This window comes from Rhodotorula paludigena (genome assembly GCF_050403205.1).
Source record: "Rhodotorula paludigena JCM10292 DNA, Rt_paludigena_JCM10292v1_ctg59, whole genome shotgun sequence".
NCBI classification, from domain to species: domain Eukaryota; kingdom Fungi; phylum Basidiomycota; class Microbotryomycetes; order Sporidiobolales; family Sporidiobolaceae; genus Rhodotorula; species Rhodotorula paludigena.
In genome coordinates, this window is record NW_027481399.1 from 5,420 (window position 1) to 32,359 (window position 26,940).

At 67.4% G+C, this 26,940-nt stretch overlaps 10 protein-coding genes across 10 annotated transcripts; 4 read left to right on the top strand and 6 right to left on the bottom strand.

The window, feature by feature from the left end:
* Positions 1-415: 415 nt before the first annotated feature.
* On the bottom strand, positions 416-2,405 carry JCM10292_000006 (uncharacterized protein; the record flags this gene model as incomplete). The annotated part of the gene is made up of 6 exons (XM_076651854.1): positions 416-524; positions 594-1,475; positions 1,539-1,633; positions 1,703-1,821; positions 1,907-2,281; positions 2,348-2,405. The coding sequence occupies 6 exons, from the start codon at positions 2,403-2,405 to the stop codon at positions 416-418; spliced, it is 1,638 nt and encodes a 545-aa protein (XP_076502549.1).
* Positions 2,406-2,873: 468 nt separating this feature from the next.
* Positions 2,874-5,502, top strand: JCM10292_000007 (SSH4 family protein; the record flags this gene model as incomplete). The annotated part of the gene is made up of 5 exons (XM_076651855.1): positions 2,874-3,191; positions 3,286-3,523; positions 3,586-3,924; positions 3,980-4,974; positions 5,062-5,502. The coding sequence occupies 5 exons, from the start codon at positions 2,874-2,876 to the stop codon at positions 5,500-5,502; spliced, it is 2,331 nt and encodes a 776-aa protein (XP_076502550.1).
* Positions 5,503-5,815: 313 nt separating this feature from the next.
* On the top strand, positions 5,816-9,182 carry JCM10292_000008 (uncharacterized protein; the record flags this gene model as incomplete). The annotated part of the gene is made up of 7 exons (XM_076651856.1): positions 5,816-7,415; positions 7,483-7,608; positions 7,679-7,784; positions 7,855-7,989; positions 8,065-8,333; positions 8,418-8,533; positions 8,649-9,182. The coding sequence occupies 7 exons, from the start codon at positions 5,816-5,818 to the stop codon at positions 9,180-9,182; spliced, it is 2,886 nt and encodes a 961-aa protein (XP_076502551.1).
* Positions 9,183-10,449: 1,267 nt separating this feature from the next.
* Positions 10,450-11,409, bottom strand: JCM10292_000009 (6-phosphogluconolactonase; the record flags this gene model as incomplete). The annotated part of the gene is made up of 3 exons (XM_076651857.1): positions 10,450-10,495; positions 10,569-11,102; positions 11,183-11,409. The coding sequence occupies 3 exons, from the start codon at positions 11,407-11,409 to the stop codon at positions 10,450-10,452; spliced, it is 807 nt and encodes a 268-aa protein (XP_076502552.1).
* A 505-nt stretch (positions 11,410-11,914) lies between these two features.
* Positions 11,915-16,778, bottom strand: JCM10292_000010 (uncharacterized protein; the record flags this gene model as incomplete). The annotated part of the gene is made up of 10 exons (XM_076651858.1): positions 11,915-12,031; positions 12,095-12,109; positions 12,183-12,284; positions 12,348-12,413; positions 12,478-12,504; positions 12,568-13,764; positions 13,826-13,993; positions 14,069-16,449; positions 16,517-16,627; positions 16,697-16,778. 10 exons carry the CDS (start codon positions 16,776-16,778, stop codon positions 11,915-11,917), a joined length of 4,266 nt encoding a protein of 1,421 aa, XP_076502553.1.
* Positions 16,779-16,923: 145 nt separating this feature from the next.
* On the top strand, positions 16,924-18,673 carry JCM10292_000011 (uncharacterized protein; the record flags this gene model as incomplete). Its single annotated transcript, XM_076651859.1, has 4 exons — positions 16,924-17,955; positions 18,079-18,197; positions 18,265-18,358; positions 18,446-18,673. The coding sequence occupies 4 exons, from the start codon at positions 16,924-16,926 to the stop codon at positions 18,671-18,673; spliced, it is 1,473 nt and encodes a 490-aa protein (XP_076502554.1).
* Positions 18,674-18,963: 290 nt separating this feature from the next.
* Positions 18,964-19,540, bottom strand: JCM10292_000012 (uncharacterized protein; the record flags this gene model as incomplete). Its single annotated transcript, XM_076651860.1, has 4 exons — positions 18,964-19,138; positions 19,197-19,232; positions 19,318-19,396; positions 19,462-19,540. 4 exons carry the CDS (start codon positions 19,538-19,540, stop codon positions 18,964-18,966), a joined length of 369 nt encoding a protein of 122 aa, XP_076502555.1.
* A 245-nt stretch (positions 19,541-19,785) lies between these two features.
* JCM10292_000013 (uncharacterized protein) lies at positions 19,786-22,324 on the top strand (the record flags this gene model as incomplete). Its single annotated transcript, XM_076651861.1, has 11 exons — positions 19,786-20,079; positions 20,144-20,382; positions 20,446-20,496; positions 20,564-20,775; positions 20,844-20,905; positions 20,977-21,079; positions 21,155-21,412; positions 21,490-21,542; positions 21,606-21,891; positions 21,989-22,089; positions 22,175-22,324. 11 exons carry the CDS (start codon positions 19,786-19,788, stop codon positions 22,322-22,324), a joined length of 1,809 nt encoding a protein of 602 aa, XP_076502556.1.
* A 209-nt stretch (positions 22,325-22,533) lies between these two features.
* On the bottom strand, positions 22,534-23,610 carry MAK3 (peptide alpha-N-acetyltransferase MAK3; the record flags this gene model as incomplete). The annotated part of the gene is made up of 4 exons (XM_076651862.1): positions 22,534-22,799; positions 22,875-23,058; positions 23,122-23,140; positions 23,291-23,610. The coding sequence occupies 4 exons, from the start codon at positions 23,608-23,610 to the stop codon at positions 22,534-22,536; spliced, it is 789 nt and encodes a 262-aa protein (XP_076502557.1).
* A 155-nt stretch (positions 23,611-23,765) lies between these two features.
* Positions 23,766-26,755, bottom strand: ATG7 (Atg7p; the record flags this gene model as incomplete). The annotated part of the gene is made up of 12 exons (XM_076651863.1): positions 23,766-23,948; positions 24,044-24,221; positions 24,275-24,390; positions 24,447-24,617; positions 24,700-24,888; positions 24,969-25,127; positions 25,196-25,340; positions 25,438-25,724; positions 25,786-25,881; positions 25,947-26,138; positions 26,196-26,319; positions 26,511-26,755. 12 exons carry the CDS (start codon positions 26,753-26,755, stop codon positions 23,766-23,768), a joined length of 2,085 nt encoding a protein of 694 aa, XP_076502558.1.
* Between the last annotated feature and the right edge of the window lie 185 nt (positions 26,756-26,940).

A 26,940-nucleotide genomic window follows, 5' to 3' on the forward strand; every position in this document is an offset into this window, starting at 1 on the left:
GCAAGCGTCCGTGAGCCAAGAGCCAGGCGTACTCGAGCTCGAGCTCTGCACAGCGGCGCACTCGGGCTGCGCGGGCGAGCGAGACGCGTCGGGGCACGAGCGACGAGGCTGAGAATGCCGACGACGCGAGAGCCTCGCTCGTCGGAACCGCGGCGTCTCGTCACTTCCGAAACCTGCCTCTCTCGCAAGGCCAGGATATAGGCACAGCTAGCCTTACACACACGCGGGGCAGAGGAGACTACCGGCAGGAACCAGAAAGAGCGTGAGCGGCGGGGAGGAGAGAGTACACACGCGCGCGCGCGTCCAAAAGACGAGGGGCGCAGCGGGAGAGAGTAGCAACAAATGGCGAGGGGACAGACACTGGAACAGACGAGAGGCGCGAGAGTTGGGCGAGAGGGCAGAGGCGCGCGCGCGCTCAGAGCTGCGCGGCAGGGTACGTCCGGCGACTTGCGGCCGCGTCTTCGGCCATGGCGCTCTTGAGCGCCTGGCGCGCCGCTTCTTGGCACGTCGCCTTAAGCTTCATCCTGGGAGAGTGCACCAGGACTAGTCAGAAACCGTCGACAGCAGCAGAGACAGAAGGCAGAGAGACGCACTCGGAGCAGAGGCCGTCGACGTCAAACTCGTACTTTTCGCCCTTGAGCGTGTACTGGCACGGCTTGTACTTTTCCAGCGTTGCCGGGTCGTGCGGAACCGCGCCGCCGACGGCGCCGGCAAAGCTCGTCGCGAACGCGGGCGGGACGAACGACGACGTCGACGCGGGCGACGCGCCGGACGAGAGCGGCGAGGGCGAGACGTTGAGGAACTGGGCGAGCGGGTCCTCGGGGCTCGGCGCCGAGCTCGTCGCGGCCGACGACGTGAGCGAGGGGAGCGACGACGCGGCCGTCGCGGCGAGGAACGCGCCCGGGCTCGGGAGCGACGCCGCCGCCGCCGACGACGGCGTCGCGGCAAAGAGGGCGTCAAAGTCGCCGAGCGTCGTCAGCGCGGGCGGCTCCATGCCGAGGAGCGCGAGCGGGTCGCGGTACGCCGTAAAGAGGTCGCTCGCGCCGGGGCTCATGCCGCTCGATGTCGCACTCGGCGGCGTCGGGAGCGATGCGTTCGACCCAGCGCCGCCGACGGACGACAGCGGGGACGCGGCAAACGCACTCCCGAGGAAGAGCGAGTCGTCGAGGACGGGCGCGGTCGAGACGGGCGCGGTCGAGTAGGCGCCACCGAGCGGCGACGACGACGACGTCGACGCGCCGAGGAGCGACGTGTCGAACTTGAAGCTGTCGTTGCCGACGGACGACGCGCCGTCAAAGCTCGCGTTCGGGTCGAGGCTGTTGGCGTGCGTCGACTGGGGCGGGGTCGGGAGCCGCTGCGAGGCCGCCGCCGCCGGGTTGAACTGGTCGGCCTGCGGCATACCCGTCGCGTCCTTGCTGTAGTCAAACGTGAAGGCCGTCTCGTACACCTTGAGCCGCTCGTTTTCGTTCTGCAGGCTGTAGCGCGCGCATCACGAGTCAGGACTGCGCGCACGGAGCAAACGGGAGCACCGGGCTCACTTCTCGAGGAGCTGCTTGAGCGCGGCATTCTCGGCGTCCTGGTCCTTGCTCAGCTGCTCGAGCGAGACCACGCGCTCCTCAAGGTCCTTGAGGTGCTGCAGGTGCGCGAGTCCACGTCAGCTCGCTGGTCACGACCGCGAGGTGGAGGCAACGCGGCGGCGCACCTTCTCCTTGCGCTCGCGGAAGTTGCGCTGCGCCTGGCGGTTCTGCGCGCGGCGGCGCTCGGACGTCTTGCCCTTTGCGCCCTTGCCGTCGCCGCGCGAGTCGTCCTCGGGAGATTCACCTGCGTGCGAGGTTGCCGAAGCACCGAGTCAGCGATCGGCGTCCCGCCGGCCTTCGGAAAGAGGGAAAGCGGCGAAGAGACGCACTGCGCTCAAGCTCGCCGTCGACGCCGGAAGGGTGCGAGTGGTGCCCCTGCTGAGCGGCGGCAGCACCGCGGCGCGAGTCCTTGACGGCGCCGAGAGCGGTCGCAGCACTCTTGCGCTTGTCGTGCTGGGTGGCGCCGGCTCCTGCCGCGCCGGCAGCGGCAAGCTGGTCGCTGACGTCGCTGCGGCGTCCCCGCGTGGGCTGTGCGGGCGGGGCGGGAGCGAGGCCCGAGGACGAGGCGGGCGAGGCAGAGTCGGAGCCGCCGCTCGAGGTGACCTCGGGGGACGAGGGCTCGTTCAAGCGGGCGTTCTGCGGGAAGAGGGTGTTGACCGAGATGTCCTGCTTGCCGTCGAGGAAGCTCTGGAGGCTCGCGAGGTCTGCAGGGCGGGGCACGCGGGTCAGGACATTCGGAGCGGGAGCGGGGGCGGCGAGGCGGTGCGCACAGTCTTGCGGCGACTCGCTCTGGGCGAGGTACGACTGCTGCGAGATCCAGTCGTCCATGTCTGCGTGCTCTTGGGGCACTGCGCAGGTCCTGGCGGGCGGCGAGAGGGCAGAGGCGCGCGGTCGGAGCGGCGCTGACAGAGCGACGCAGACTCGACTCGAACGGGCGAGAACCCAAAAACAGGGGCCCACGTTCCCAGTCTCGAGAACAGTACCTACCAGCCTGTAGCGTAGTACACTTGACTGTCGCACTGCCTGGTCTGCCACTGTGCCCACCCTCGAGGTGGTCGCAGTGGGTGGCGGGATCTCCGGAGAGCCACACTCTGCCTCTCGAGAAGGCCGCCTGTCATTTTTGCTGTACTATTTACAGCATACAGTGTCGAGAACCCGCATCCAGTACCTCCGTCGTGCCGCCGCCGCTCTGAGACCGGGATTGGCGGGGCCTCGAACCCGCCCGCTCTCGCGACGTCGCCTCGCTTTCGCAGAGATCGCAGCCGCGAAAGAGGGGAGCGCACGCCGCCGAGCGAGATGCCCCCGCCGACGCTGCTCGACGCAGCTGCCGCGACTCCGCTCCCGTCGCTCGCCGCCGCCGCCGTTGCCGCGACGCCGACACCCGCCGCCGCAGCCTCGCCGCCCGCAGCGCTGTCCGTACTCGCGCAGTGGATCAGCGCGCACGTCGATGCGCTCGTGCTCGAGGCTGCGGACGCACAGGACGGGCAGGAACAGGGCCAGCCCGGCGGTGGATGGCCCGACTGGCCCTCGGTCCCGAACGATGGCGCAGGCGCTCCTCTACCCTCACGACTGCCAGGGCGCGGTGGACAGGGCACGGGACACTCACCAGACCACGTGCGTCCATCGAAAGCGCAGTCGCAGGCTTATCGCCTCGAGCGAGACTGACCTCGTCCTCGTCGTACCCCACCTCGGTCTCTCGCTCGTGCAGACGCTCGCCATCGTGATCCCGCTCGTCGTCATCCTCACGACCCTCCTCGTCCTCATCCTCCTTCTCACCGTCCTCCTCCTCCGCCGCCGCCGCGCCATCGAGCTCCTCGACGACGACGGCCCGACCCGCCTCGACAACGAGGACCAGCTCGACGGCGAGGGCGGGCTCGATGGCGTCGAAGCGCGCTGGCTCCAGTCGGTCGACGAGCAGACCAAGATGGGCTACGTCCGCGCCAAGAGTGCGTCCCGGGATCCGGTCTACGCCGGGATGTCAAGCGCTCACCTCACGCACTACCCGCAGTCTGGCAGACGCAGTACCCACCCAACTCGCAGCCGACCGAGATCACGCTGTCGCAGTTCCTCTCGATCCAGGAAAAGGGCGTCTCGGCGTGGTCGTTCGAGCCCGACTACGAGTCGAACGCGGCCATCGTCGTCGAGCAGCGCACCGAGATCACGTTCCTCGCCGACGGGTACGGCATGGCGCCCGAGGAGGGCGGCGGGTGCAACGTACAGAGCAACCTCCCCGTCCCCAAGCTCAACGACGTCTACTACTTCGAGGCAAAGATGTACGACAAGCCCGAGGGGACCAACGTCGCCATCGGCCTCGCGACCAAGCCGTACCCGTCTTTCCGTCTCCCCGGTGCGTGAACCTCGTCAGTTTGTCGCAGTGTCATCGCTGACCCGCAGTCCCGCAGGCGTCTCGCGCTACTCGGTCGCGTACCACTCTGCCGACGGGTTCAAGTCGCACTCGTACCCGTTCACGGCAACGTCCTACGGACCGCCGCTGCAGGACGGCGACGTCCTCGGTGTCGGCTACCGCCCACGGACAGGCACCGTCTTCTTCACGCGCAACGGGAAAAAGCTCGACGAGGCGTACGTCGGCTTCAACCGCCACAACGTGTTCCCGACGATCGGCGCGACGGGGCCCTGCGCCGTGCACGTCAACCTCGGCCAGGCGGGCTTTGTCTTTATCGAGGCGAATGTGAAGAAGTGGGGGCTCGCGCCCATGATGGGCACGCTCGCGCCGCCGCCTGCGTACGGCTCGGAGCGCGGGAGCATCCTCCTCGAAGCCGCGGGCGGCGCGCCGGCTTCGTCGTCGTCCTCGTCTCGTGCGCGAGCGGGCGGGCGACGAGCAGGGCAGCAGCACCACCGCCGCTCGTCGTCCCTCACGGCCTCGGCGGCGTCCGCCGCACAGGCTCTCGGTGGAAGCAGCGGCGCGAGCGGGAACGGTGGCTCGGGCACGCCGACGCAGCCGATCCGCCCCTCGCCGCTGCGGCACTCGCACTCGCGGCAGACGTCGGCCGCCTCGGCCGCTTCGTCGTCGTCGCAGCACCGGCACCACCACGGCGGCGGCGGCGGGTCGGACGACGACGGCGAGGATGGCGATGGGCACAACCCGCCTACGCCCGGGCTGCTCGACATCAGCTTGCACTCGATGCATCGGTTCCCGGACCCGGTGGTCGAGTCGGATGAAGAGGAGGAGGAGGAGGCGCGGCTGGCTCAGGAGGAGGACGAAGAAGACGAGGGGAGCGCGAGCGACGGAGAGCGCGACGAAGAGGACAGGGCGCTGTTGCGTTCGCCAGCGAACGAGGAGCAGGAGCGGAGGGACGGGCGAGACGAGCGCGCGAATGGAGACGGGGCGAGCGCGAGGAGCGTGAGCCCGCCGGCGTACAACCCGGTCGACCCCTATGTGCGTTCTCCCCTCTCCCTCTTCTAAACGACGAGCGAGCAATGCCCTCGGTGACGCGAGGCTGACGACGCTGCCCACCCATCGCAGATGTACGCTCCCGGCGTCGCCGAGACGATGCTCGAAGACGCTTTTGCCGCCGCCGCGGCAGCCTCGCAGCCCGCGCCGTCTACGAATGGCTCGGGCGGTGCAGCTGCGACTGCGGGTGCGCGCCCAGGCGCAGGCCCAGCGCTCACGCCGCAGCAGGCGGCGCTCGTCGCGCACTTTGCGCAGCAACGGCGCCTGCAGGGGCTCGCGGGCGCAGGCGCGGGCGCGGGCGGTGCGACGGGCAGCGGTGCGAGCTCGCCTGGGTACGAGGCACGGACGGAGGATGCGTCGCCGGGAGGGACCGGGTCAGGGGCGGCGGCGAGGCTGGTGTCGGGGAGGGGCGGCGCGGGCAACGTTTCAGCGGGCGGTGGCGGTGGATTCTGGGCGTGGTTCAACGGGCGGCGGGACGGCGGCGAGGGGCCAGAGGGCGAGCAGCGGGTGTGAGAGTGTGAGTGTGGTCGGGTGTCTGTGTATCCCTTTCGCGTGCGAGACCATCCATTCGAGCGGGTCCCTCTGCGTCTCGTGTTGTCGTTCTTCTCCCCCTTTCTTCCTCTTGCAGTGGTTGCTCTCGTTGCACTGTAGCTGTTCCACACATCGACGCGAGAACATGGCCCGATGGCGAGGGAGCGATCGGCTGTCCTTGGCGGTGCTGCGCGCGGCCTCCACCCGCTCGCTCAGTCCTCGCGCGCTGCTCTCGCCAACGCACAGCGCTGCCTGCAGTGCCCGGTTTGCAGCGCCGTAGACTGCACATCTGCGCATGCTCGCACCCTCGCTGGCGTCGCTCGCCGCAACCGCTGCGCTCGTCGTCCTCTGTGCCTCGCCCTCCGCCTCGGCTGGCTCGGTGCGCCCGCCGCCACTGCACCCGCGCGCACTCGCCCACCCGCGCGAGCTCTCGGTCCACGTTGTAGACCAGGTCCAGCCCCAGCCCCGCGCCCCCGACCGCCGCCGCTCTCTCTTTGGCCTCCCCACCGACGCTCGGCATCGTCCTTCAACGCGCGAGGCGACCCGCGTCGAGTGGGACGACCGCTTCCTCGTCTCGTTCCTCGCTCACGACGACGAGCCCGTCACCCTTTCGCTCCGCCCCGCCGCAGACCTCGTCCCCGCGCAGGGCATCCGCTCGCTCGTCCGCTCCCGCGACCCCGACTCGGGCGAGTGGTCCTCGGTCGACGACGTCCTCCGCCGCGACGATGTCCGCGCGTATGAAGGCTGGGTCCTCAACGACGACGAGGACGTCGAGCGCTGGATCCGCGAAGAGGCAGCTGGCGTGGTCCGGCAGGGCAGCGCACGAGGCGCCGGCTGGGCACGTCTCGTCGTCTCGTCGCTGCAGAGAGAGGACAGCGGCGGCGATGACGAGCCGCAGCTTCGTTTCCAGGGCACGTACACAAAGGGCGGCGAGACGTACACCATCCACTCGACCGAGCGGTACCTGCGCACCAAGGACCTCCTCGACCCCGAGCCCCCGCTCGTCGCGCCCGCGAGGCGCTCCCGCCGCGCGTTTGGCGGCGCAGACGACGAGGTGCTCGCTCCGCGTCACCCGAGCATGGTCATCGTGCGCGAGAGCGCGACGCTGACGCCGCACGAGCGCATCGCCGCGCTCAAGAAGCGCGGTCTCCCACTGCCAGACGTTCCGACCGAGTCGCAGTCGTGCTCGCACGACTCGCTGCCGTTCAACGTGGACCCGGCACACCCGGTCTATTCGGCGCCCTACCAGCACGTCTTCGCCAGCGCCGCCGCAGCAAACACGTCGTCTTGGCTGCCGTCGATCCCCATCTTCCCCTTTGCGTCGAACGAAGACGCCTTCACGCCCGCCGACCACTCGTCGCCCTTCTCCGCGCCGAACCTCTCGCCGCACCGCTACGTCCCGCGCTCGACGCTCGAGCGGCGCCAGTCGGGCAACGACATTGGCGGCGGCGGGAGCCAGTCGTCCAACTTTATCAACTCGATCGGGTCGACGGCCGGGTGCCCCAAGTCGGCCATGGTCGTCTTTGTCGGCGTCGCGGCCGACTGCACCTACACGCAGGCGTACGGCTCGGCCGCCGCCGCGCGCGAGCAGATCCTGACCGACTTTAACCAGGCGTCGGCGCTGTACCAGGACTCGTTCAACATCTCGCTCGGGATCGTCGAGCTCCAGGTCATGAACGCGAGCTGCCCCTCGACGCAGAGCGAGGTCGACCCCGCGTACCCGTGGAACTTGCCGTGCCAGGCCTCGTCGGGCTCGACCTCGGCCGGGAGCAGCAGCCTCGGGATCGACCTCAACACGCGCTTGAGCGTCTTCTCGCAGTGGCGCGGCGACAAGGGCGCGAGCGACGGCGCGGGCCTGTGGCATCTCCTGACCGAGTGCCAGACCGGCAGCGAGGGTGCGTTTCCGCCGTCGCTCCTTTCGCAAGACCCCTCGTGCTCACTTTTGACCGTTGACGCGCACAGTCGGCGTCGCGTGGCTCGGACAGCTCTGCAAGGTGACAGCCTCGTCCAACGGCGGGCAGGTCACGAGCGGGACGGGCGTCACCGCCATCACGCGCAGCGAGTGGCAAGTCGTCGCGCACGAGATTGGTGCGGCTTCTCCTTCTTGGGACCATTCTGTGCTGTCCCAGCCAAGCTTACCGAGGGCGAGCAATGGCAGGGCACAACTTTGGCGCGATCCACGACTGCGCAGGCGGGTGCTCGCTCAGTTCGTCGTGCTGCCCGCTCACGACCTCGACTTGCAATGCCAACGCCGACTACATCATGTGCGTGAACCCGACTCGAACTCGTCGCGGAAACCAGCTAATACTGACCTCGCTTCCGCTTTTCGTGCAGGTCGCCCGTGTCCGAGAAGAACGTCTCATCCTTCTCGCCGTGCTCGATCGGCAACATCTGCTCGACGCTCAGCAACTCGCTCAATACGACGTGCTTGGCGAACCCGGGCGCGGCAGGCAACCCGGCCATCATCTCGTGCGTCTCGGTGCTCCTTCCGCTCGTCCGACCTCGTCTTCGGCGTCGCTGACCCCTTCGCTCCCTCCCTCGTAGCCTGCAAGCCTGCGGCAACGGCATTCTCGAGGACGGCGAAGAGTGCGACCCAGGCAGCGACACGGACGACCCGTGCTGCGACGCGCAGACGTGCCGGTTCGCGCCGGGCGCCGTGTGCGACCCGCGCAACTCGCTGTGCTGCACGAGCCAGTGCCAGATCGCGGGCGCGGGCACTGTCTGCCGCGCGAGTCAGGACGAGAGGTGTGACCGCGAAGAGACGTGCGATGGGTCGAGCAGGGACTGCCCGGACGACGAGTACGAGAGCGACGGTGCGTTTCCCTCGCTGTGTCCCTACCGTGGCCTTCTCTTTCTTTCGGCGACGGCGAACTGACATTCCGGACTCTGCCGCACAGGTACCGGCTGTGGAAGCGGCTTGTCGTGCGCTTCGGGCGTCTGCACTTCGCGCGACGAGCAGTGCCGGAACGCGGGCTCGTCTCTCGATCTCCAGAGCGCATGCCCGACTTCGGCAGTACGTTCCCCTCCTCGCCGAGCTTGTCGCGGAGGGTGCTCCACACGCTCCAGACGACTGGGACTTGAGTTTGAAAGAGAAGCGCTGACTTGGCCTTTTCGTCCCTCCCTCGCAGTCCTCGACCTGCAACATCATTTGCGACGACCCAACTCGCTCACGCAGCTGTGTTATTCTGTCGCAGTCTTTCCGCGACGGCACGCCCTGTGGCTATGGCGGGCGCTGCCGCGGGGGCGAGTGCCAGTCTGGCTCGGCGCTCGACACCGCCGGTTCGTGGTACCGCAACAACCTCCAGATCGCCATCCCCGTCACGATCGTCGCGGCCATCGTCGCGCTCCTCATCCTCGCCGCGATCCTCCGCTGCTGCGGGTGCTGCGGCAGCCGCGGCCGCAAGGGCGTCGCCGCGTTCAAGCCCGCGCGCAACCAGTCGCACTCGGCACGGTACGGCGCGGCGCCGCCTCCGATGGCACAGTCGAACGGATACGGCGGCGGCTATGGCGGCGGGTACGGTGGCCCGCCGGGCGGGTACGATGCAGGCGGGTACGGCGGAGGCTCGCAGTACGCCCCGCCGCCCGGCCCGCCGCCGTCGCACCCTTCGTCGGCGTACCAGGGCAGCTTCAATCACGGGCCGCGCAACGTCCTACGTCGGTAGTCCGCTCGCGCCCCGTCTGCCTCCCATCCCTTCCGCGTCCCCGATCGCCCACCTGCTCGCGCCCTGCCTCTTTCTTCTTTCCCTCTCCGTCGCGCTGCACCACTACGTTCCTCGTTGTATCACTATGCACTGCCTCTGCTCGTCGCGCCGACCGGGACGAGCGGACTTGTAGCCTGATTCTAGACCTGCGATGGACAGTCTCTCAAGGCCATTGGTTCCCAAATCGCCTAAGCGAGATGCGCTTCTCTCGATCAATATGCCCGCCTCGCGGAGCTGCGCAAAGGGTGCGGGCTGCTCAGCAAAGGGAGCTCTCTCCAGGCGACTCTTTGCTTGCTTTGGTTCCTCGCCAACTCGCTCGAAACTCTTGCCTGTGCCCCCGCGAGCCCCAGTTGCTGGTTAAATCGTCGTCAAGCTCAAAGATTTATAGGCACTCGTGGTCGGACTGCCTTGAACCACCTTGATGATCAAATCATCTCCAACCCATCTGCATTCTCGCTTGCCATTGCGATCCGCTTTCGAGCCGACATTCAGACGCACAGGCGCGGAAAGGACTAAGGAGTAATCATCCACGAGCCAGATTCAAGTGCGCCCGCAACTACACACGTCCGCTGCGTCGCGCGACGTCGCCTCTCGTTCCGTGCCGCTTCCGCGTTTTGCGCCTCTGGCCACCGCTCGGCTCCTTTGGCCCTGCAACCGGCGCTCGCAGGAGTGGCTTCGACGGACGACCCGCTGAGAACGGGAAAGGTGGACTACCATCGGACGCGGAGCCCGGAAGCTGTCCGCAGGGGAGAGGGGTTGGCCCTTCAAAGCCGGATTTTCTGCAGCGGGCCGCACTTTGCTCAAGACATCGGGAGCGCCAGACGGTGGCTACAAGATGGGACGCAAAGACGAGGGAGGAAGGGGGGCAGGACGCTTCTGCTGCACAAGCGAGAAACGTCTTCTGCGCGAGTGCGACGCGAGACGACCGCGTTCGCAGCGAATCGGTCGCCACGCATCAGGAGACGCCATGCGACTGGAGAAGTTCAGCGGATGCATTTCGAGCGCATCCCTTTGTCTACACTGGAGGAAACGGCACGAGGCGGGGGGCACTTCCGAGGTCGAGGTCGAAGGCTTGCTTACGAGGAGGGACGTGGGTGAAGAAGGGGTGGGACAACCAGATTCACATGCTTTACGACGCGGAATGGGTAACGCTAGAAAGGTAGAGCACGTCAAGAGGGACGCGGGAAGGGGAAGGAGGAGACAGCGAGTGAGGGACGAAGGAGAAAGCTCAGAGCTTGGCGGCGTCAAAGGCGGTGCGCTCGTACTTGACGCGCCTGTGTGGATATGTGTGCGGCCGGGTCAGTCACGTCTGAAGCGAGTGCGAAGGAATGAGGGACCGGAACGCACGTGAGGGCGGCGTCGTCGGAGAAGAAGAAGACGCGGCCGGGCGAGATGACCTTTACGCGGCTGCTCGGGAGGCCCTCCTCGGGGTGGTCGAGGACCTTTTCCATGACCTCCTGCTTGCCCTCGCCGGTCGAGACAAAGGCGACGCGGTGGGCGTGATTCAGGACGGGGTAGGTGAGGGTGATGCGGACGGGCGGGGGCTTGGGCGAGTCGTCGAGCCAGGCGACCCAGCCGTCCTGCTCGTTGAGGAGCGGGTGGCCGGGGAAGAGGGAGCACGTGTGGCCGTCGGGCCCGATGCCGAGGAGGATGAGGTCGAAGCGCGGGAAGGCGATGCTCGACGAGCCGACGAACGACGCGACGAGCTGCTTCTCGTAGTCGTCGGCGACATGCTCGGGGTCGTCGAGCTTGCTCGTGTCGATCACGTGGATGTTCTGCCGCGGGATGGGGACGTGCGAGAAGAGGTTCTCGTCGTTGAGGCGGAAGTTCGAGTCCTCGTGGTCAAGAGGCACGACGCGCTCGTCGGCGAAGAAGATCTCCCTGGGCGTGGCGCGGTTCAGAAGTCAGCACATGGTGCTTCGTCTCGTGCACGTCGAGAGCGGGGTCGCGTGAGTGCGCACCACTTGTCCCAGGGCACGTCCTGCCTGCCGATGAGGTCCTTTCCGAGGACCTTGGGGAGGCTGCCGCCGGAGATGGCGATCTTGAAGGTGCTCTGCTTCTTGGTGACGAGGGCGTCGTCCTGGGCGGCGAGGACGAACGAGGCGAGGGCGGTCGAGAGGTCGTCGGTCGAGGGGAAGCCGAAGAGGACGGGCGCGGTTGCGGCGCGGGACGGGGCTTGCTCTCCCATGGCGGTTGGCAGTCTCGGTAGAGTCGGGCACAGGCAGAGGCACGCAGGGGCTGGCGCGGGGCGGGGAGCGGCGGGGGCGAGGCGGAGCGGGAGATGGGCGTGGACCTGCGCCGGACAAGCAGAGGCGTGAGCTGGCAGAGCACGGTGGGGCAGTCCTGCACGAGTCTGTGCACTCACTGGTTCGTTCCACTCGGGCAGGAAGCACTCGAAGCAAGCGCGAGGTCGACGCGAGCGCGCATGACGGAGTTCGCCTTCCCCCGGCGACACCCTCGCACCTCGGCCGCGTGCAGCCCTCGAGCGCGTCGGGGAAGGCGGCGATAGAGCTCACACACTCGGGGACCACTTCAGAGAAATTGCCCGGTGGAAGCACGACTCGCTCGCCTCCCTCTCGATTGGCTCACGCCGAGCCATGCACTCAAGCGACTCGCATCCTTGCACACGCGCGCGAGAGAGACCACACAACTACGACGGGACCTGTACATGAGAGGGAGCGAAAGCACCGACACTACGCCGTCGGGTGGTTGAGCCGCGGGAGCGGGTCCAGCGGCTGCCCGTTGTACGTCAGTTGGCGGTACGCCGCGTCGAACGTCTCGCGCAGCAGCCGCGCATCCTGGAACACGATCTGCGGGGAAACACAACAGTCAGCACATGCGAGAGGAGCGAGGCGAGAGAGGCGAGAGCGCACGCTGCCATCGTCGTTCTGCGAGTCGCGCGAGTCGGCCGTGGTCAGTCTCGGCAGCTTTGACGGCGGAGAGAAAGCAGAAGGAACGCACATAGGTCATGGCGTTCTGCAGCATGAGGTAGATGTCGCTCGCGAACGCGTCCGTGTTCGGATACGTGCCGTTGTTCACCTTCTTCTTGATCTCCTTCAAACTCTGCGGAGCGTGCACGAGCGGGTCAGCGCCGTAGCGAAAGCACAACGGACCATCGCAACGCACGATCGGATGCTGGATCAAGAGGTAGTAGTCTGGGTAGTCGCGCTTGGCCGGCAACTCGTTGAACAGCTGCGATGCGTCGACCGGGGATCAGCTTCTGCTGCCTCGAGCAACTCTGCAAAGGCAAACGCACGCCTGCGCACTGGTGACCCATCGTCGGCTGCACGCGCACAACGAGCGAGTTAGTTTCGAGTGCCAGGACAAGGGAAAGAGCGCAGCGCACGTTGTCGAGGTTCTCAATCTCGGTGAGCAGCTCCTCGAAGCACTCGCGCAGCTTTTCCTGGAACGGCGACAGCACCTTGCGCCTCTTCCCGCCGCCTCCTCCGCCGCGTGACGACGCGCCGTCGTCGCCGTTGACCGACGGCGTCATCGTGCCCCCTGCGCTCTCGCGCGCGCGCTTGAGCATGACCATGCGGCGCCGCTCGTCGTCCGAGTCGCCTCCGCCGCCGCCTGCGCCGCCGCCGCCAAAGTCGGACGCGCCGTCGTACGGCGTCTGGCTCCCGCCCGTGCCCGTTCCCGTGCCGGGCGCGAGGGGCGCGAGCGGGTCGTCGAACGTGTACCGCGGGGCGTTGGCCGCTGCGGCGCGGCGGCGCTTCTTCTTGCCGTCTGCGCCCGCGCCGCCCGAGTCGTCGTCCTCGTCCTCGAGCGCCTGGAGCCACTGCTCCTCGCTGAGGCCGTCGTCGTACTGGACCTGGGTGCGGTTGCGCCTCGCGCCGTCGGCGGGCGGCGTCTCGTCGGCGCCGACGACGACCTTGGCGTGCTCCATGCGGTACACCTCGGGGAGCTCCCACTCCTGGATGAGGCGCTCGGGGAGCTTGCCCTGGTTGCCCGCGGCGGCCCACGCGCCCTCCTCGGCCGCGCGGCGGTCGCGGTCCATCTGGGCAAAGATGGCGCGCTCGTCCTCGTTGCGCGCGATCGCCTCGTTGAGTGCCTCGAGCTCGTCGCCCTCGTCGTCGTCGCCGCCCTCGTCGTTGTCGTCGGCCTCGAGGAGCGCGCGCAGGAACGCGTCGCGCTCCTCGGCCGTCGACTTGTTGTCGTACCGCCCCGCCTGGATAATCTTCTTGTCCATCTCGATCTTGCGCGCCGCGCCCGCCATGACGTGCTCCTCGACCGAGCGCTCGGTCACGAGCCGCAGGATGCGCACCTCCTTCTTTTGCCCGATGCGGTGCGCGCGGTCCTGCGCCTGCAGGTCCTGGTGCGGGTTCCAGTCCGAGTCAAAGATGATGACCGTGTCGGCCGTCTGAAGATTGAGGCCGAGGCCACCGGCGCGCGTCGAGAGGATAAAGATCGGGTACTTCGAGTTGGGATCGTTGAAGAGCTTGAGCAGCGTCGAGCGGTCCTCGTGCTTGGTCGTGCCGTCGAGTCGCAGGTGCTCGATCCGGCGGAAATTGAGGTAGTCTTCAAAGATGGTCATGACCGTCTGCGTGCGCGCGCCACGGTTAGCCGTGCCCCAACTCTCGAGCAGCGGGAATCAAACGCACCGTCATCTGGAAGAACATGAGGACGCGGTGGCCGGTCGCAAAGAGCTTGGGCAGGATGCGGTCGAGGAGCTCAAACTTGCCGGCGACGCGGTACAGCATGGCGTTGTTGGCGCCGGTCGGGTCGATCGTGCGCTCGACCTGCTCGAAGCAGAACGGGTGGTTGCAGATCTGCACGCGCGGGCGAGCGAGCGAGCGTCAGCGAGTGGGCAAACGCCGGTGTGAGGAAAGCGCGAGGGGGCGCACCTTGCGGAGCTGCATGATCTGGTTCTGGAGTCCGCGGATGCCGGCGGCGCCCTTCTTGTCGCTCGTCGGGCCGTCGGTAAAGATCATTCCGTGCTCCTTGATCTGCTTGGTGAGTTCGCGCTGGAGGGCGCTCATCTTGCACTTGATGACGCGCTCGACCTTGTCGGGCAGGTCCGACTCGACGTCCTTCTTTAGGCGGCGGAGGAGGAACGGGCGCAGGACCTTGTGGAGGCGGCGGATGACGAGGAGCGACTCTTCCTCGTTGAGCTCGATCTTGTCCTGCCCGCCCGTGTTGGCAAACGGCGCGTTGAACCACTCGTCGAACGACTTTACCGAGCCAAAGATCTTGGGGAGGACAAAGTTGAGGAGCGCCCACAGCTCGGGGAGGTTGTTCTGGAGCGGCGTGCCCGTGAGGATGAGGCGGTACCGCGAGTGGTAGTACTGCGTGAGCGTGAGGCTCAGCTTGGACTGGGTGTTTTTCATGCGGTGGCCCTCGTCGATGATCATGTGGAGCCACTTGGTCTTGCTGAGGAGCGGGCGGTCCTTGATGATGTACTCGTAGGTCGTGAGGAGGACCTGGAAGCCGCCCTGGCGGATCTCGAGCTGCGCCTGCTTGCGCTGCGCGGGCGTGCCCTTGTACGACACGACTTTGACGCTCGGCGCCCACCGCTCAAACTCGCTCATCCAGTTGGGCATGGTCGACAGCGGGACGATGACGAGGTACGGGCCCGGCTGCCGCTTGGTCTCGATGAGGTACGTGATGAGGCTGAGCGTCTGGATGGTCTTGCCGAGGCCCATCTCGTCGGCGAGGATGCCGTTGACGTGGTTGTTGTAGAGCGACACCATCCACTCGAGGCCCTTGATCTGGTACGGCTTGAGCTCGCCGCCGACGAGGATCGACGGCTGCTTGGTGATCGTCTCTTTGACGCGGTGCGCGACGTTGTAGTAGTCGACCTTTTCCGACGCGGCCTCGTCGGCAAAGACGGCCTGGGCGCCAAAGCGGCTCTCGTCGACCTTTTCGGGCTCCCCGCCCTGCGCGCCGTCGGTCGCGTCGGCGGCGGCGGCCTGGTCCGGGTCGAGGACGGCGCGGGCCTCGGTCTGCTGCGCCGAGACGGCGGCGGCGAGCGAGTCGAGGAACGAGTCGGTCTGGCGGAGGAGGTGGGTGATGCGCGTGTCCTTTGCCGTGTCGATGAGCTTGAGGTAGCCCTCCTCGTCGTCGGCGCGGAGCGCCTTGAGACGCTCCTTGCTGACGCGCTCGACGCGCTTCTGCTCCTCGCGCTCGGCCTCGACGTGGAACTTTGCGAGCGCCTTGCCGAGCTTGTTGAACTTGGCGTCGTGCGCGCGGTGCGCCGCGGCGAGGTTGCGCGCGTGCTCGACGAGGTCGGTCAGGTGGTCGAGGTGCTTCTGTTTCGCGCGGCGCTCGCGCTCGTGCTTCTGCTTCTTCTCGAGGAGCTCGATCTGCCGCGCGTCGGCGAGCTGGGGCTTGCGCGCGCGGCGGAACTGGGTGCGGTCGAGCGCGGGCGCGAGCGAGCACGCGGGCTGCACCGAGCGCACGACCTGCTCGCGGAGGTGGCGCTGGCGGTCGAGCAGGCGCAGCGACTTGAGCTCGATCAGCGCGCGCACCTTTTGCGACGCGAGCGGCGCGGCCGGAGCAGAAGGCCCGTTGTCGGACGGCGGCGGCGCGATGTCGCGCGCGAGGGCCGAGAGGTCCGACTGGGAGAGGTTGGCGGGGAGCTGCTCGAGCTCGAGGCGGCGCTGGCGGATGCGCGCGTCGATGAAGCGGTTGCGCTCGTCGATGAGGGCCTGCGGGTCGAGCCCCTCGGGGACGAGGGTCGGGACGAGGAGCGAGTGGGCCGCAGCGGCGGCGCCCGGGCCGCCGAGGCCGAGGCGCGGGACGGACGAGCCGGGGACGAACGACTCGAGGGCGTCGCGGGGCGCGAGAAAGGCGTTGAACGGGTAGACGAGCGAGGTCGGGTCCTCGACGCTCTCGAGCGGCGGCTCGGCGGCGAGGGCGCGGTCGCGCTGCTCCTGGGCGGCGGCCGGGTCGAGCTCGTCGCCCGAGAGGAGGGCGGCGTCGGCGGGGAGGCGGGCGGCGAACTTTACGGCGTCGGCCGGGCTGGCGAGGGCGTGCTGGAGGGCGGGAGGGAGGGGCTGGTTGCGGGCGAGGAGGCGGAAGGCGACGACCTGGCAGCGGAGGGCGGCGACCTGCTCGGGGGTGAAGGGGACGGTCGACGGCGAGACGGTGGGCGGCGTCGATGCGGCGGCGGCGTCGGCGGCAGCAGCACCAGTGGTCGGGGCGGGGGTCGGGTGGTGGTCGGGCGTCGTCGCGGCGGCGGAGGCTGCTGGAGCCGCTCCGTTGGTGGGTGCGGCTACTCCATTCGCTGCAGAGAGGGCTCGAAGCGGTCAGTGTTGGCGTGGTGAGGGCGTCGCAGGGAAGGGCCGGTTCACGATGAGAGCGCTGTCGCGAGAGCTGGACGGCGTAGACGATCTTTGTGAGGGACGCGAGTTCGTGGTTCGACTCGACCGAGTGCCCGTCGGTCTTGAGCTGCTGGATGCGCCCTGTGTGCGTGCGCGGGTGCGTCAGGGTCACTCGGCGCGGAGAGGGACGAGGAGGAGGGGGGGACGGACCGATGATCTGGCGCAGGCGGTCTGCGGAGAGGGCAGCGGGTGGCTGCTGCGGGGTCGCAGGCGGGGTCTGAGCGGTCGCCATGGCCCGCACTCGCGAGCGCGACTTGCGGAAGCGAGCAGGAGGCGAGGCGACGCGACTGTCGAGACGACTCGGGGCCGTACTGTACCGCGCGCGACTCTACTTGGCAACTGTGGCTCGTACTCGCACACTCGCGCACACCCTCAACATGGCCTCGCGCCCCTCGCGCACCCACAAGCCTCCCGCCCACTTTGCCCAGTACGCCGTCGAGCACACCTCGCCGCCTCCGCCTCCTCCCCCCGCCCCTCCCCCCGCCAAGTCCCGCTCCGAGCGCTCGTCGTCCCTCTCGAGCGTAGACGACTCGCTCGCAGACGACACTCACGGCGCCGCCCAGCCCCCGCCCGCAAAGCGCCAGCGCACCTCGCCCGCCCCTGCCTCGCTCTCGCGCCGAAAGTCGACCGCCGCCGCCGCCTCTTCGCCCGCCAAGCCTCCCGCGCGCAAGGCCCCAAAGCGCAGGGTGACGGCAAAGATCCGCTCGAGCAGCGGCAGCGGCAGCGACGACGACGACGACGACCGCGAGCGAGACCCGCCGACACACCCTGCTTTGCCTGCACTCGTCCCGCCCACGTCGGCGTCCGGGCCCGCACGGGATGCGCCTGCACAGCCACTAGCGTCGACGTCGGGCACGAGCGCAGCCGCTCCCGCCTCTCGCGCTTCTCCTCTCCCCGCCTCCTCGGCTTCCGCTTCCGCTTCCACCGCACCCACGCCGCCCCTCCCAGCTCCCGCACCTGCGCTCGCACCCGAAGCCGGCAGCTCCACCCCCTCGATCACTACCTCTGCGAAACCCTCCTCGTCCGCCGCCCCCTCGCGCAAAAAGCCTCCTCGCCCTTCCGCCGCAGCAGCCGCACGCGAAAGCGACGCGAATGCCTCTCCCGCTTCGCGCCCGCCCGCCAGCGCCAGCGGCAGCGCGAGTGGTGATGCTACAACTGCCGGACCCTCGGCAGGGGCGGGCTTGAAGCGCACGGCTTCCGCGCTCAAGGACAAGGAGCAGGCAGGCGGCGCGATCAAGCTCCCGACGGCGCGCAAGCTGCCCTCGACTGCGACCGCGAGCGGGGCGACTCCTGGACCCGATGCGGCAGGAGGCGGGACGCCCAAGGCGGGCGGGCAGCAGCAGCAGAAGAAGGCAGGTGGAGGACGGTTCAGCATCACGGGCACGCTGCAGACGCTCGGGCGCCGGCCGGTGCGTTGTGTTTCGCGCTCGTCACTTTCGAGCTGTTGCGCGAGGCGCTCTTCTGGGCCGACTTTTGCCTCGCGTGAACGAGCGGAGGAAGACGGCTACTCACCCCTTCTCGCTCCCACGCAGACCAAGCCCGAACCCTCGCCCGCCGCGGGCTCTTCCACAGCGGGCCCATCCGCCGCCGCGTCGTCGGGGACGGGGACGAAGAAGCCCTCCCTCGCGACCGAGAGCAAGATCGTGCAAGAGTGCGCTCCTTTCGCCTCCTCTCTCTCTCTCTCGCAGACGCAGTACCTGACACGCACGCACGCACAGCTCTGTCCCGCGCAAGTCGCGCGAAGAAGTCGCGCGCGAGTTTGCGCTCCTGCGCGCGCGCGAGCGCGCCGCGCGTGCCTCTCCCTCTTCTCCCGTGCGCTCTCCTCTTCTCTCCCCCCTTTCCCCACCCCGCACAGTTGCAGCAGCTCACGAGCCTAATCTTGCGCGCGCAACCAACCAGCAGGCGCTCGACCTCCTCCTTCCGCTCACCCAACTGCGCGCGTTCGAACTCCCCCTGCGCGTCTCGATCCGCGCGCGGCTCCAGGCCGATTCGGACGCGTACCACCACGCGCACGCGCGAGGGGGGGAGAAGGTGCCGAGGTTGCCGAGGCTGAACACGTTTGGGAGCGTGTTTAGTTTGTTCCCGAGGCGTGTGGTGGAGGGGGAGGGGGAGCGGGAGGGGGAGTAGGTGTGGCGCGGAACGGGAAGGGTGAGAGGGCGAGGACGGTGCGCTGTTGGCTTGCTTGGTGCCATTCCCAATCCCGTGCCCGACTGTGCGTCCGCGTGAGTTTGGAGCGAGAGCGGGAGAGGGGCGAGGCGTCTAGCTTGGTGAGGAGGGAGGCGTGCGAGTGCGATGCTGCTGTGATTTCGCCCGTCTCACGTTCTCTCCCCTTTGGCGTGCGCGCTAGGACAAAGAGTGGCGCTACTTTACCGACTATGCTACAAGATGCCCCCTCCCCGCCCTCACCCACGATGCGCTCAGTGGTCCCCCCTCGTCGTCGCATACCGATCCTCGAGCCCCTCCATCCCGCCCACGCCGCCCTCGCGCCCGCTCTCCGACTCTGGGGACGGGGAGAGGTGCGCGCGGAGGGCGGCGTGCGAGGCGCGGTGCTTGGCGAGGTGCACCTTGAGCGACTCTTGCGTGAAGAGGTAGCTGCGGCGCGTCCGAGTCAGCGGCGAGGTCATCTACTTGGGAGAAGAGCGTAACGCACCCGACGATGGAGCCGGTGAGGAGGCCGGACAAGAGGCTGTAGCGCGCGCAAGCGAGTGAGCAGGAGCGAAGCTGCGCGGAAGCACGGTGAAGAGAGAGCAGGCGCCGAGAGGGAGACGGACCCGATGTTGCGGCTCTGCTTGAGGAGCTTGGTCGAGATGAAGCCGCCGAGGAAGCCTGCGCAGGTGCCCGCTGCGACGCCTGTGTGCACGGGAGAGGAACGGAGGTGAGCGAGAGGGTGAAGGGAAGAAGGGCGACGGACGCGCCGTCGAGCTGTGCGCGGCGGTTGGCTGCGCCGATGTCTTCGAGGGGGAGCTTGGGCTCGGTCGGGGCGGGAGCGGCCATGGGTGGCGGGAGGGGCGATCGAGGACGAAAGCGCGATGAGGGCGATTCAGACGAGGTGGGGAGGAGGCGGAGCGGGTGGACGAGGGGCAGGGGGTGTTGCTTGCGTAGGGAGTGCCTGCGAGTGCGTGCGAGTACTCTGCTTGGCTCTGCTGGCACAACTCGAAGCTGCTGCTACTCTGCGACGAGCTGCACCCTCTCGTTCGCCGACCTCGGCTGCTCTCCTCGTCGCACGCACACACGCAAAGATGGACGAGCTCACGGGGCTCCCGCTCGCATTCGGGAAAAAGGTCACCCAGCCAAAGAAGGCAGACACGGCCGCCCGTCTCGATCAGACCAGACGCACCGCACCGCCTCCCCCTCCTCCCGCTCCTGCACCCCTCACCACCACGCGAGACGACGACGATGAGCCGCAGCCTGGCCCTTCGAGAGCCAACCCCGCGGCCTTCCCACCCCCACCAGCCGACGACCAAGACAACGACGACGCAGATGCAGACGACCTCCCCGTCTCGCACGAGGTCGTCATGAAGGACCACCTCAAGGTCCGCTCTCTCTCTCACCCTGCCCCTCGTACACCCGGCACTCACCCGTGCACGACCCCCGCAGACCGTCTCGGCCCTCTCGCTCGACCCCGCCGGCGCCCGCGTCGCTTCCGGCTCGTACGACTACGACCTCAAGCTGTGGGACTTTGGCGGCATGAACCTCGCGTTCAAGCCCTTTCGCTCCTTCGAGGCCCGCGCGGGCCACCAGGTCGTCGACGTCCAGTGGAGCATCTCGGGCGACGCCTTTCTCGTCGCCACGGGCGCCACCCAGGTCAAGCTCTACGACCGCGACGGGCTCGAGCTGTGCGTCTGCGCGCGTGCACCTCGACGTATCGCACCTGACACGCTGATTCTACCCGAACACAGCGGCGAGTACAACAAGGGCGACATGTACATCCGCGACCTGCGCAACACCGAGTGCGTTCCGTCTCTCCTTGCCTTCATCCTCGTCTCCACTCACACTCTCCCTCCCCTCCGCTCCCAGCGGCCACGTCGCCGCCATCACGACGCTCGCGTGGCACCCGCGCAACAGCGCCCTCTTCCTCACCGGGTCGGCCGACAGCACGCTCCGCATCTGGGAGCGCGACCAGCGCCGCAAGAGCAAGGCCGTCATCGTCGTCAAGAGCAAGGAGCGCGGCGGAAAGACGAAAGTGACGGCGTGCGCGTGGGGGCCAGAGGGAAAGACGATCGCGGCCGGTGCGTGCTCGGCGCGGTTCCGTTCTCCGCCGATGTCGAGGGTGCTGACGTGACCCTCTCTATGAAAGCCTGCGAAGACGGCGCGCTGCACATCTGGAACACGAGCGGCAACTACACGCGCCCCAACGCCGTGCGTCCCCCCTCTCGTCTCTCCTCACGATGACGTGCCCCACTGACCGCGTCCACCCGCGTCGCCCGCAGACGTGTGAGACAGCGCACGAAAAGGGCACGACGACGAGTGGACTCGCGTTCTCGCCCGACGGCAAGGTGCTCGCGACGCGCGGCGGCGACGGGACGTTGAAGCGTGCGTCTCTCTCCCCTCCTGCCTCTCGCGCACTCTCCAGAGCTCCACTGATCCCCGCCGCACACGCCCGCGCAGTGTGGAACCCCAAGGCGCTCAAAAAGCCCCTCCACGTCGCCTCGGGCCTCGCGTCGCTCAACGCCGAGACCAACGTGTGCTTCTCGCCCGCGGGCGACTATGTCCTCACGGGCGTCGCCGGCGCGCGCGCGGGCGTCCTTGCCGCGGGCGGGGCCGAAGAGGAGCGCGCGAGGGAGCTCGAGGGGAAAGGGGAAGTCGAGAGGATGGGAGGCGTCGTCGTGTTCCGCACAGAGGGGCTCGAACGCGTGCGCAAGATTGGTGAGTCGAGTGCCCCGCGCGCGCGCGCTCTTTCCTGGCAAGACACGCTCGTGCTGATGGACGCGGCGCATGTGCAGACATCTCGCCCTTCTCGGTCGTACGCGTCCTGTGGCATCCCAAGATCAACCAGGTGCGTCCCCGTCCCGCCTGTCTCTTGCTCCATCCGCGCTCACCGTCGCGCACCCCCCTTCAGATCCTCACCGGCTCGGCCGACGGCTCGATCCACGTGCTCTACTCTCCCTCGACCGCAACCAAGGGCATCACTCTCGCGGTCACACGCGCACCGCGCGCGCGCGCCGCCGACGATTTCTCTTCTTCTGTGGGTGCGGACGGCGACGAGTTGGACCGGCCGATCATTGCGCCGCACTCGCTGCCGATGTTCAAGGAGGACGGGGCGCAGGGGACGAGTGCGGGCGGGCGGGGCGGGAAGCGCAGGAGGGAGAAGGAGCGGCACGACCCGCAGAAGACGATGAAGCCCAGTGCGTCCCTCTCTCTCTCTCTTCCCTTCTTTCCCCCGGCGAGGATACCGCTCGAGTATGCGGTCCAGGCGAGCTGACCACCCGCGCTCGCTCGCAGTGCCGCCGGTGGTCGGGCCCGGACGTGGAGGTCGCATCGGCGCCGCGGCGACGCAGCACGTCGTGCAAGGACTCGTGCGCAACAACCTGCGAGACCAAGACGTGCGTTCCTCCCTTCCTTCCTTCCTCGCCTGCTCTGTCCGCGACGGCGTGCTGACCCCCCCCCCCCCTCCACGCGTTGAAACAGCCCCGCGAAGCGCTCCTCAAGTATGCGTCGGCCGACCCGGGCGATAACCAGTGGACGCAGGCGTGGGCCAAGACGCAGCCCAAGCCCGTGTTTGACCTCCGGCCCGACCCAGAGGACGAGGGGGACGAGGAGCCCAAGCGCGGGCGGTAGGGAAGGGAGCGGCGAGGTGCGAGTGTCGCCAGGCAGGATTGCTGTCGCATGGTTCCCAGCTTTGCAATCTCCTGCGTGCGCCGCTGCCGTTGCTCCCCCTGCTGGCCCGTCAGTGTGAGATCAAAGACCGCCCTTTTCCCTCTCTCAGAGGGCCGCTCTCCAGGCAGATCTCTCCAGGAGAATCGTTTGTGACTGCTCGACTTGACGAACTACGGCCCGGAGCCGGAGCCGAGAACCGACAAGTCCAACCGCAACCGAAAAGCGTCCTTCGAGTTGAGGTAGAACCGGTGCAGGCGTTTCTCGCGCACGAACCCCATCCGCGCGTAGAACCCGAGCGCAGCCGCGTTGTCCGCCTCGGTCTCGAGCACGATCTCGTCGACGGGCGAGTGCGCCGGGTGGGACGGCGGGAGGGAGGAGAGGAATGTGTGAGGGGGACGGAGCATGGCGGACAGCGAGAGGCGAAGAAGGTGAGTTGCTGTGCGCGCGCCGAAAGGATCAGTACACGGCCACGCAGTCCGCTCTGTGGAGCATGTCAGGAGCGAGAGCGCACCGATTCCTCGCCCGCGAAACGCCTTCTTCGTACTGAGCATGGCGAGATACCCTCGGTTGAGCGGCCTTCTCGCTTCTTTGCCGTCTTCGCCGATTGTGTCGGGGACTGGTAGGGACCGCGAGGACTTGGTGTGCGGTTCGAGCTTGCAGACGATGACGCCGACGGGAGTCGAGTTGTGGAAGGCCTGTGGAGGGCAGGGCGAGTCAGTACGTAGGCACGGGCGGCAGCCTGAGTGGGCGAGGCGCACAAAGAAACATAGATGTGGCCTGCGGGCACGCAAGGAAGAGGTCAGCTTCAGATTGGCGAGCAGGACATCGGATACAGGCGGCAGCCAAGGAAGCAGGCGAGAATCCGTCGTCCCGCCGGCCAAGGCAGCCCCAGCCGACACCCGCTTGTCCAAGTGAGTCACTACGCACCACTCGTCGAGGAAATAGCGGTAGGTGTAGAGGTTGTACGGCTCGGACAGCTCGTCGTCGACGAGCGAGACGATCGCGTCGAGGTCCTGCTCGCCCTCGTATGCGCGGTACGTGATCTCGTCCGTCTCCTGTGACGCTCCTGACGGCTCTGCAGGTGCGGGCGCGGTGGCGAGCGACGAGGTCGAAGCGATGGGCGCGGAGGGAGGCGATGCTGCTGATGAGGATGAGGGAGAGGGTGACAAGCTCGATGCAGGCGATGGGGATAGCGTGAGCCAGTGTATCGACGGGAGCTGCGTCGTTCCAGGCAGAGAGGCGGCCATCGGGAGCGGTGAAGTCGGAGTGAGGTGAACGGAAGGAACGACAAGTGGTGCTTCCGCGAGACAAGGACCATCCAGTCTCGGTCCGAGGACAGCAGATCAAGACTGCAAATGGAGCAATAGCAATACAACGAACACACTCGGGCACGGATCACGACTCAGAAATCGTCCTCGTTCTCGCCCGCTTCCTCCTCGTCATCGTCCCACTCGACCCCCTCGGCGAGCATCCTCTCCGTCTCCTCCTCGAGCTTGTCGAGGCCCGTCAGCCGCTCGAGGTACTTGGCGTCTTCGCACGCGCGCTGGACGAGGTCAAATGCGTCGGTGCGGTACGCCGAGAGGATCTGCGGGACAGGCGGCGGCGTGAGTTAGTCGGACTCCCCAGGACCGCTCGGCGCGTTTGCGCACACCAGGACTGCACAATAGCAGCTAGACGCACCGCCTGTGAGCAACCCGTACACCGGTCGTACGCCTGCCCCGTGATCTTGAGGTTCTCGAACCGCGCGAGGAAACCACGGATCTGGTGCGGCACAATCCCGAGCGGGGAATTGTTTTCCTTGTCGCCGTCGCCACGCGGCTCATCTCCCGGTGGAGCGATGTCAGAAGGAGCGCAAGCGCTGCGAGAGAAGGGTGTCAGACAGGGATGGAGGGAGTGCTCGAGTGGACGAACCCGAGTGGATGCTGCAAGACCGAGACCATGAGCTCCACCGCTGTCGAACTCGCAATGCTGGCGATGCCAGGACGGGTGACGGTGCACATCTGGTCGAGCGTGCGGTCCGAGAGCGACTGCCCGTCAACGAACGTCAGCACTGCTCTGCACGAGAGACAGCGACGAGACTCACATCCATCGGCGCGACAATGTCGTTGCAGTAGTAGCAGCCGAGTTGACCGCGGTAGGGTGCGCCAGGCACCGCAGGAGTCGAATCAGGCGTCGTCGCGGCCGAGTCCGAAGGAGGCAGCCCGTGCCGCATTGCAAGGAACGTGTCGAACCCAAGCGCAACGTTCATGACGAGCTGCGTGTGACACAGCACTTTCAGTTGAGCTTCGGTCCATTGGCGCTGTGCTCGAATGCAGATTGAGCGCCACGTCACGCACCTTTCCCTTGGCCGCGCCCATCACGGTTGGCAGCCACCTGCTCTCCCTCGAGTCCATCAAGAGGTAGACGACGTCGTGCTCGTCGACGAGCTTCTCGAGCGTGCCGAGCTGCGCGCGGACGCTGTCGACGGCTGTGGGTGGGATTGGGTGGCCAGGCATGGGAATCGCAAGCTCGATGCCCATCGCGTCCTGCGCGAAAGGAAGTCGAATCAGTCACAAGAGCTGCGAGACTAAAAGACATAGCCCAGCACTGCGGCAAGCGAACGCACCACGCCCGGGTAGATCCGCTTGAGCGCGTCGGCCGCCGTTGCCGCCTTGGGTTTCCCGCCCGCGAGCGAGTCGGCAAACTCGAAGAGGGGCTGGCGGACCGGGTTGGAGAAGGACACGGTCGACGAGTCGACGAGGGTGATCTTGCGGACGCCCCAGGCCTACCGTGTACGAAGGTCAGTCGCGGTCAACAAGGCCGGAGGGGTCATAGAGTCGCAGCGAAACGCACCATGAGCGTGCGCGCGACGTAGCAGCCAAGTGTTCCGGCACCGAGGAGGAGGCACTTGGTGTGCTTGACTTTCTCGAGGTCGAGGGACGGGAGGATGCGCCAGCGCATCAGCTGCAGGTTGAGGTCGACGGCTTGGTCGGCGAGGCTGCGTGCGAGAACCCGTCAGGTCACGATTCGACAATGCGGAGGCGTTCTCACACAATCGTGCCCATGGCTTGGCGCAGGCGGGAAGAGAGACGCACCGGGTCGGGTCCATGAGCGGTGCCAAATCCGCCATCCTCGGACCAAGCTTCCCCTTGTCGTTCTTCTCCCATCCGACGACACTCGGGCGCTTCCTTCCACCTTCAGCGGCTCCTTCACGCAAGCGTACGACTGCAGCGAGCGTGGCGCCATCGCGGACGGCGACGAGGCGGAGGGTGCGGACCGGCGTGGAGAGCGAGGGCGAGAGGGAAAGGTAGGAGAGGACATTGCGCGCGGGCCAGCCGAGCGCTGAGAGATGTGAAGAAGGATCCTGGAAGAGAAGGGTCGCCTGCAGTGCGAGATCATTCAGTCTCGGCCTCGCTTCGGCGGGCGGAAAGCGGTGGACTGACCTGCGCGGGCACGTCATTCGCCCATGCGGTCCTGACCTGCTCCAGCGGGATCGCCTTGCCGGCTTCATCCATGAGTGCGACAGCTTCGTCGAAATCCTGTAGAGCGCCACCGTCAGCGAGGCTACGGACGGATCAAGCACACGGAAGAACGGCGATCGCACCTTCTCCTGCTCAGACAGGTCGACCTCCTTCCACCCCTCGACGACCTCCCATGCGGGTTTCTGTACGAGCGCCGGGAAGGCGCACCAGTAGTAATAGCGATACTTCTTGAGGTCGGCGAACGTGACGAGGAGGAACGGATTGAGGGACTCGTGCGTCGGCGCGGACGCGGTTGAGGTCATCTCGTGCCAGATCTGCGCACGATAAAGTCAGTGTGTATCACGAACAGGCAGCACTGCAGACTCGCGCACCTGATCGCCGAGCTCTTCGAGCAGCCGGGCCTTGTCGACCTGCTTAAACTCTTCAATCGTGTTGAAATTGCGCAGGGTTCCCTTCAAGCGGATGCGGTCGGTTGCAGCCGTTCTTGCAGCATCGCTGCGGGGCTCGGAAAGGGTCAGCTTGTCCACTGTGGCACGGCGAGGGGTTCCTGCGTGTGTACGGAAGGACGCGAGGGCATGAAAACGGCGAGTCTGATCCCGCACGTGCCTTCCAGCAGCTTGTGTACGTTCTGCCTCTGTCGCCGTGACCTCACAGGCCCTATCCGCTGCTTGTGAGAGGGTGCGCACCTTGCCCCCACATGGTCGAGTTGGAACGAGTGCTCGTCGAGTTCGAGTGCGCCGCTGATCCCGACGGTCTGCCCCGAAGTCTTGTCGGTGACGCTCCTTCCCTTGGCGTAGTGCCCGGTCAGCTCGAGCGGCGCGTCGTCGAGTTTGAGGCGGTGCAGCTTGAGCGAGGTGAGGGTGTGCCAAAACGACGGCGCGATGCTCGTCGAGAGCGGCAGGAACTGCAGCACAGGCTGTTCTGCGGCCATTGAGCGCGACGGCAGCTCTCCACGAGCAAAACGAGCGAGTGGACCAGGCCGGCGCCTCTCCTCCTCGCGGCGATCGCGACTTGGAACGTGCAGCCGACGCACCGCATCCCCTTCCGACGCCCGCAGCCGGGGAGACGAAGTCACTCAATTACTCGGTCGTGGTCGCCATTTCGCCGCACATCACA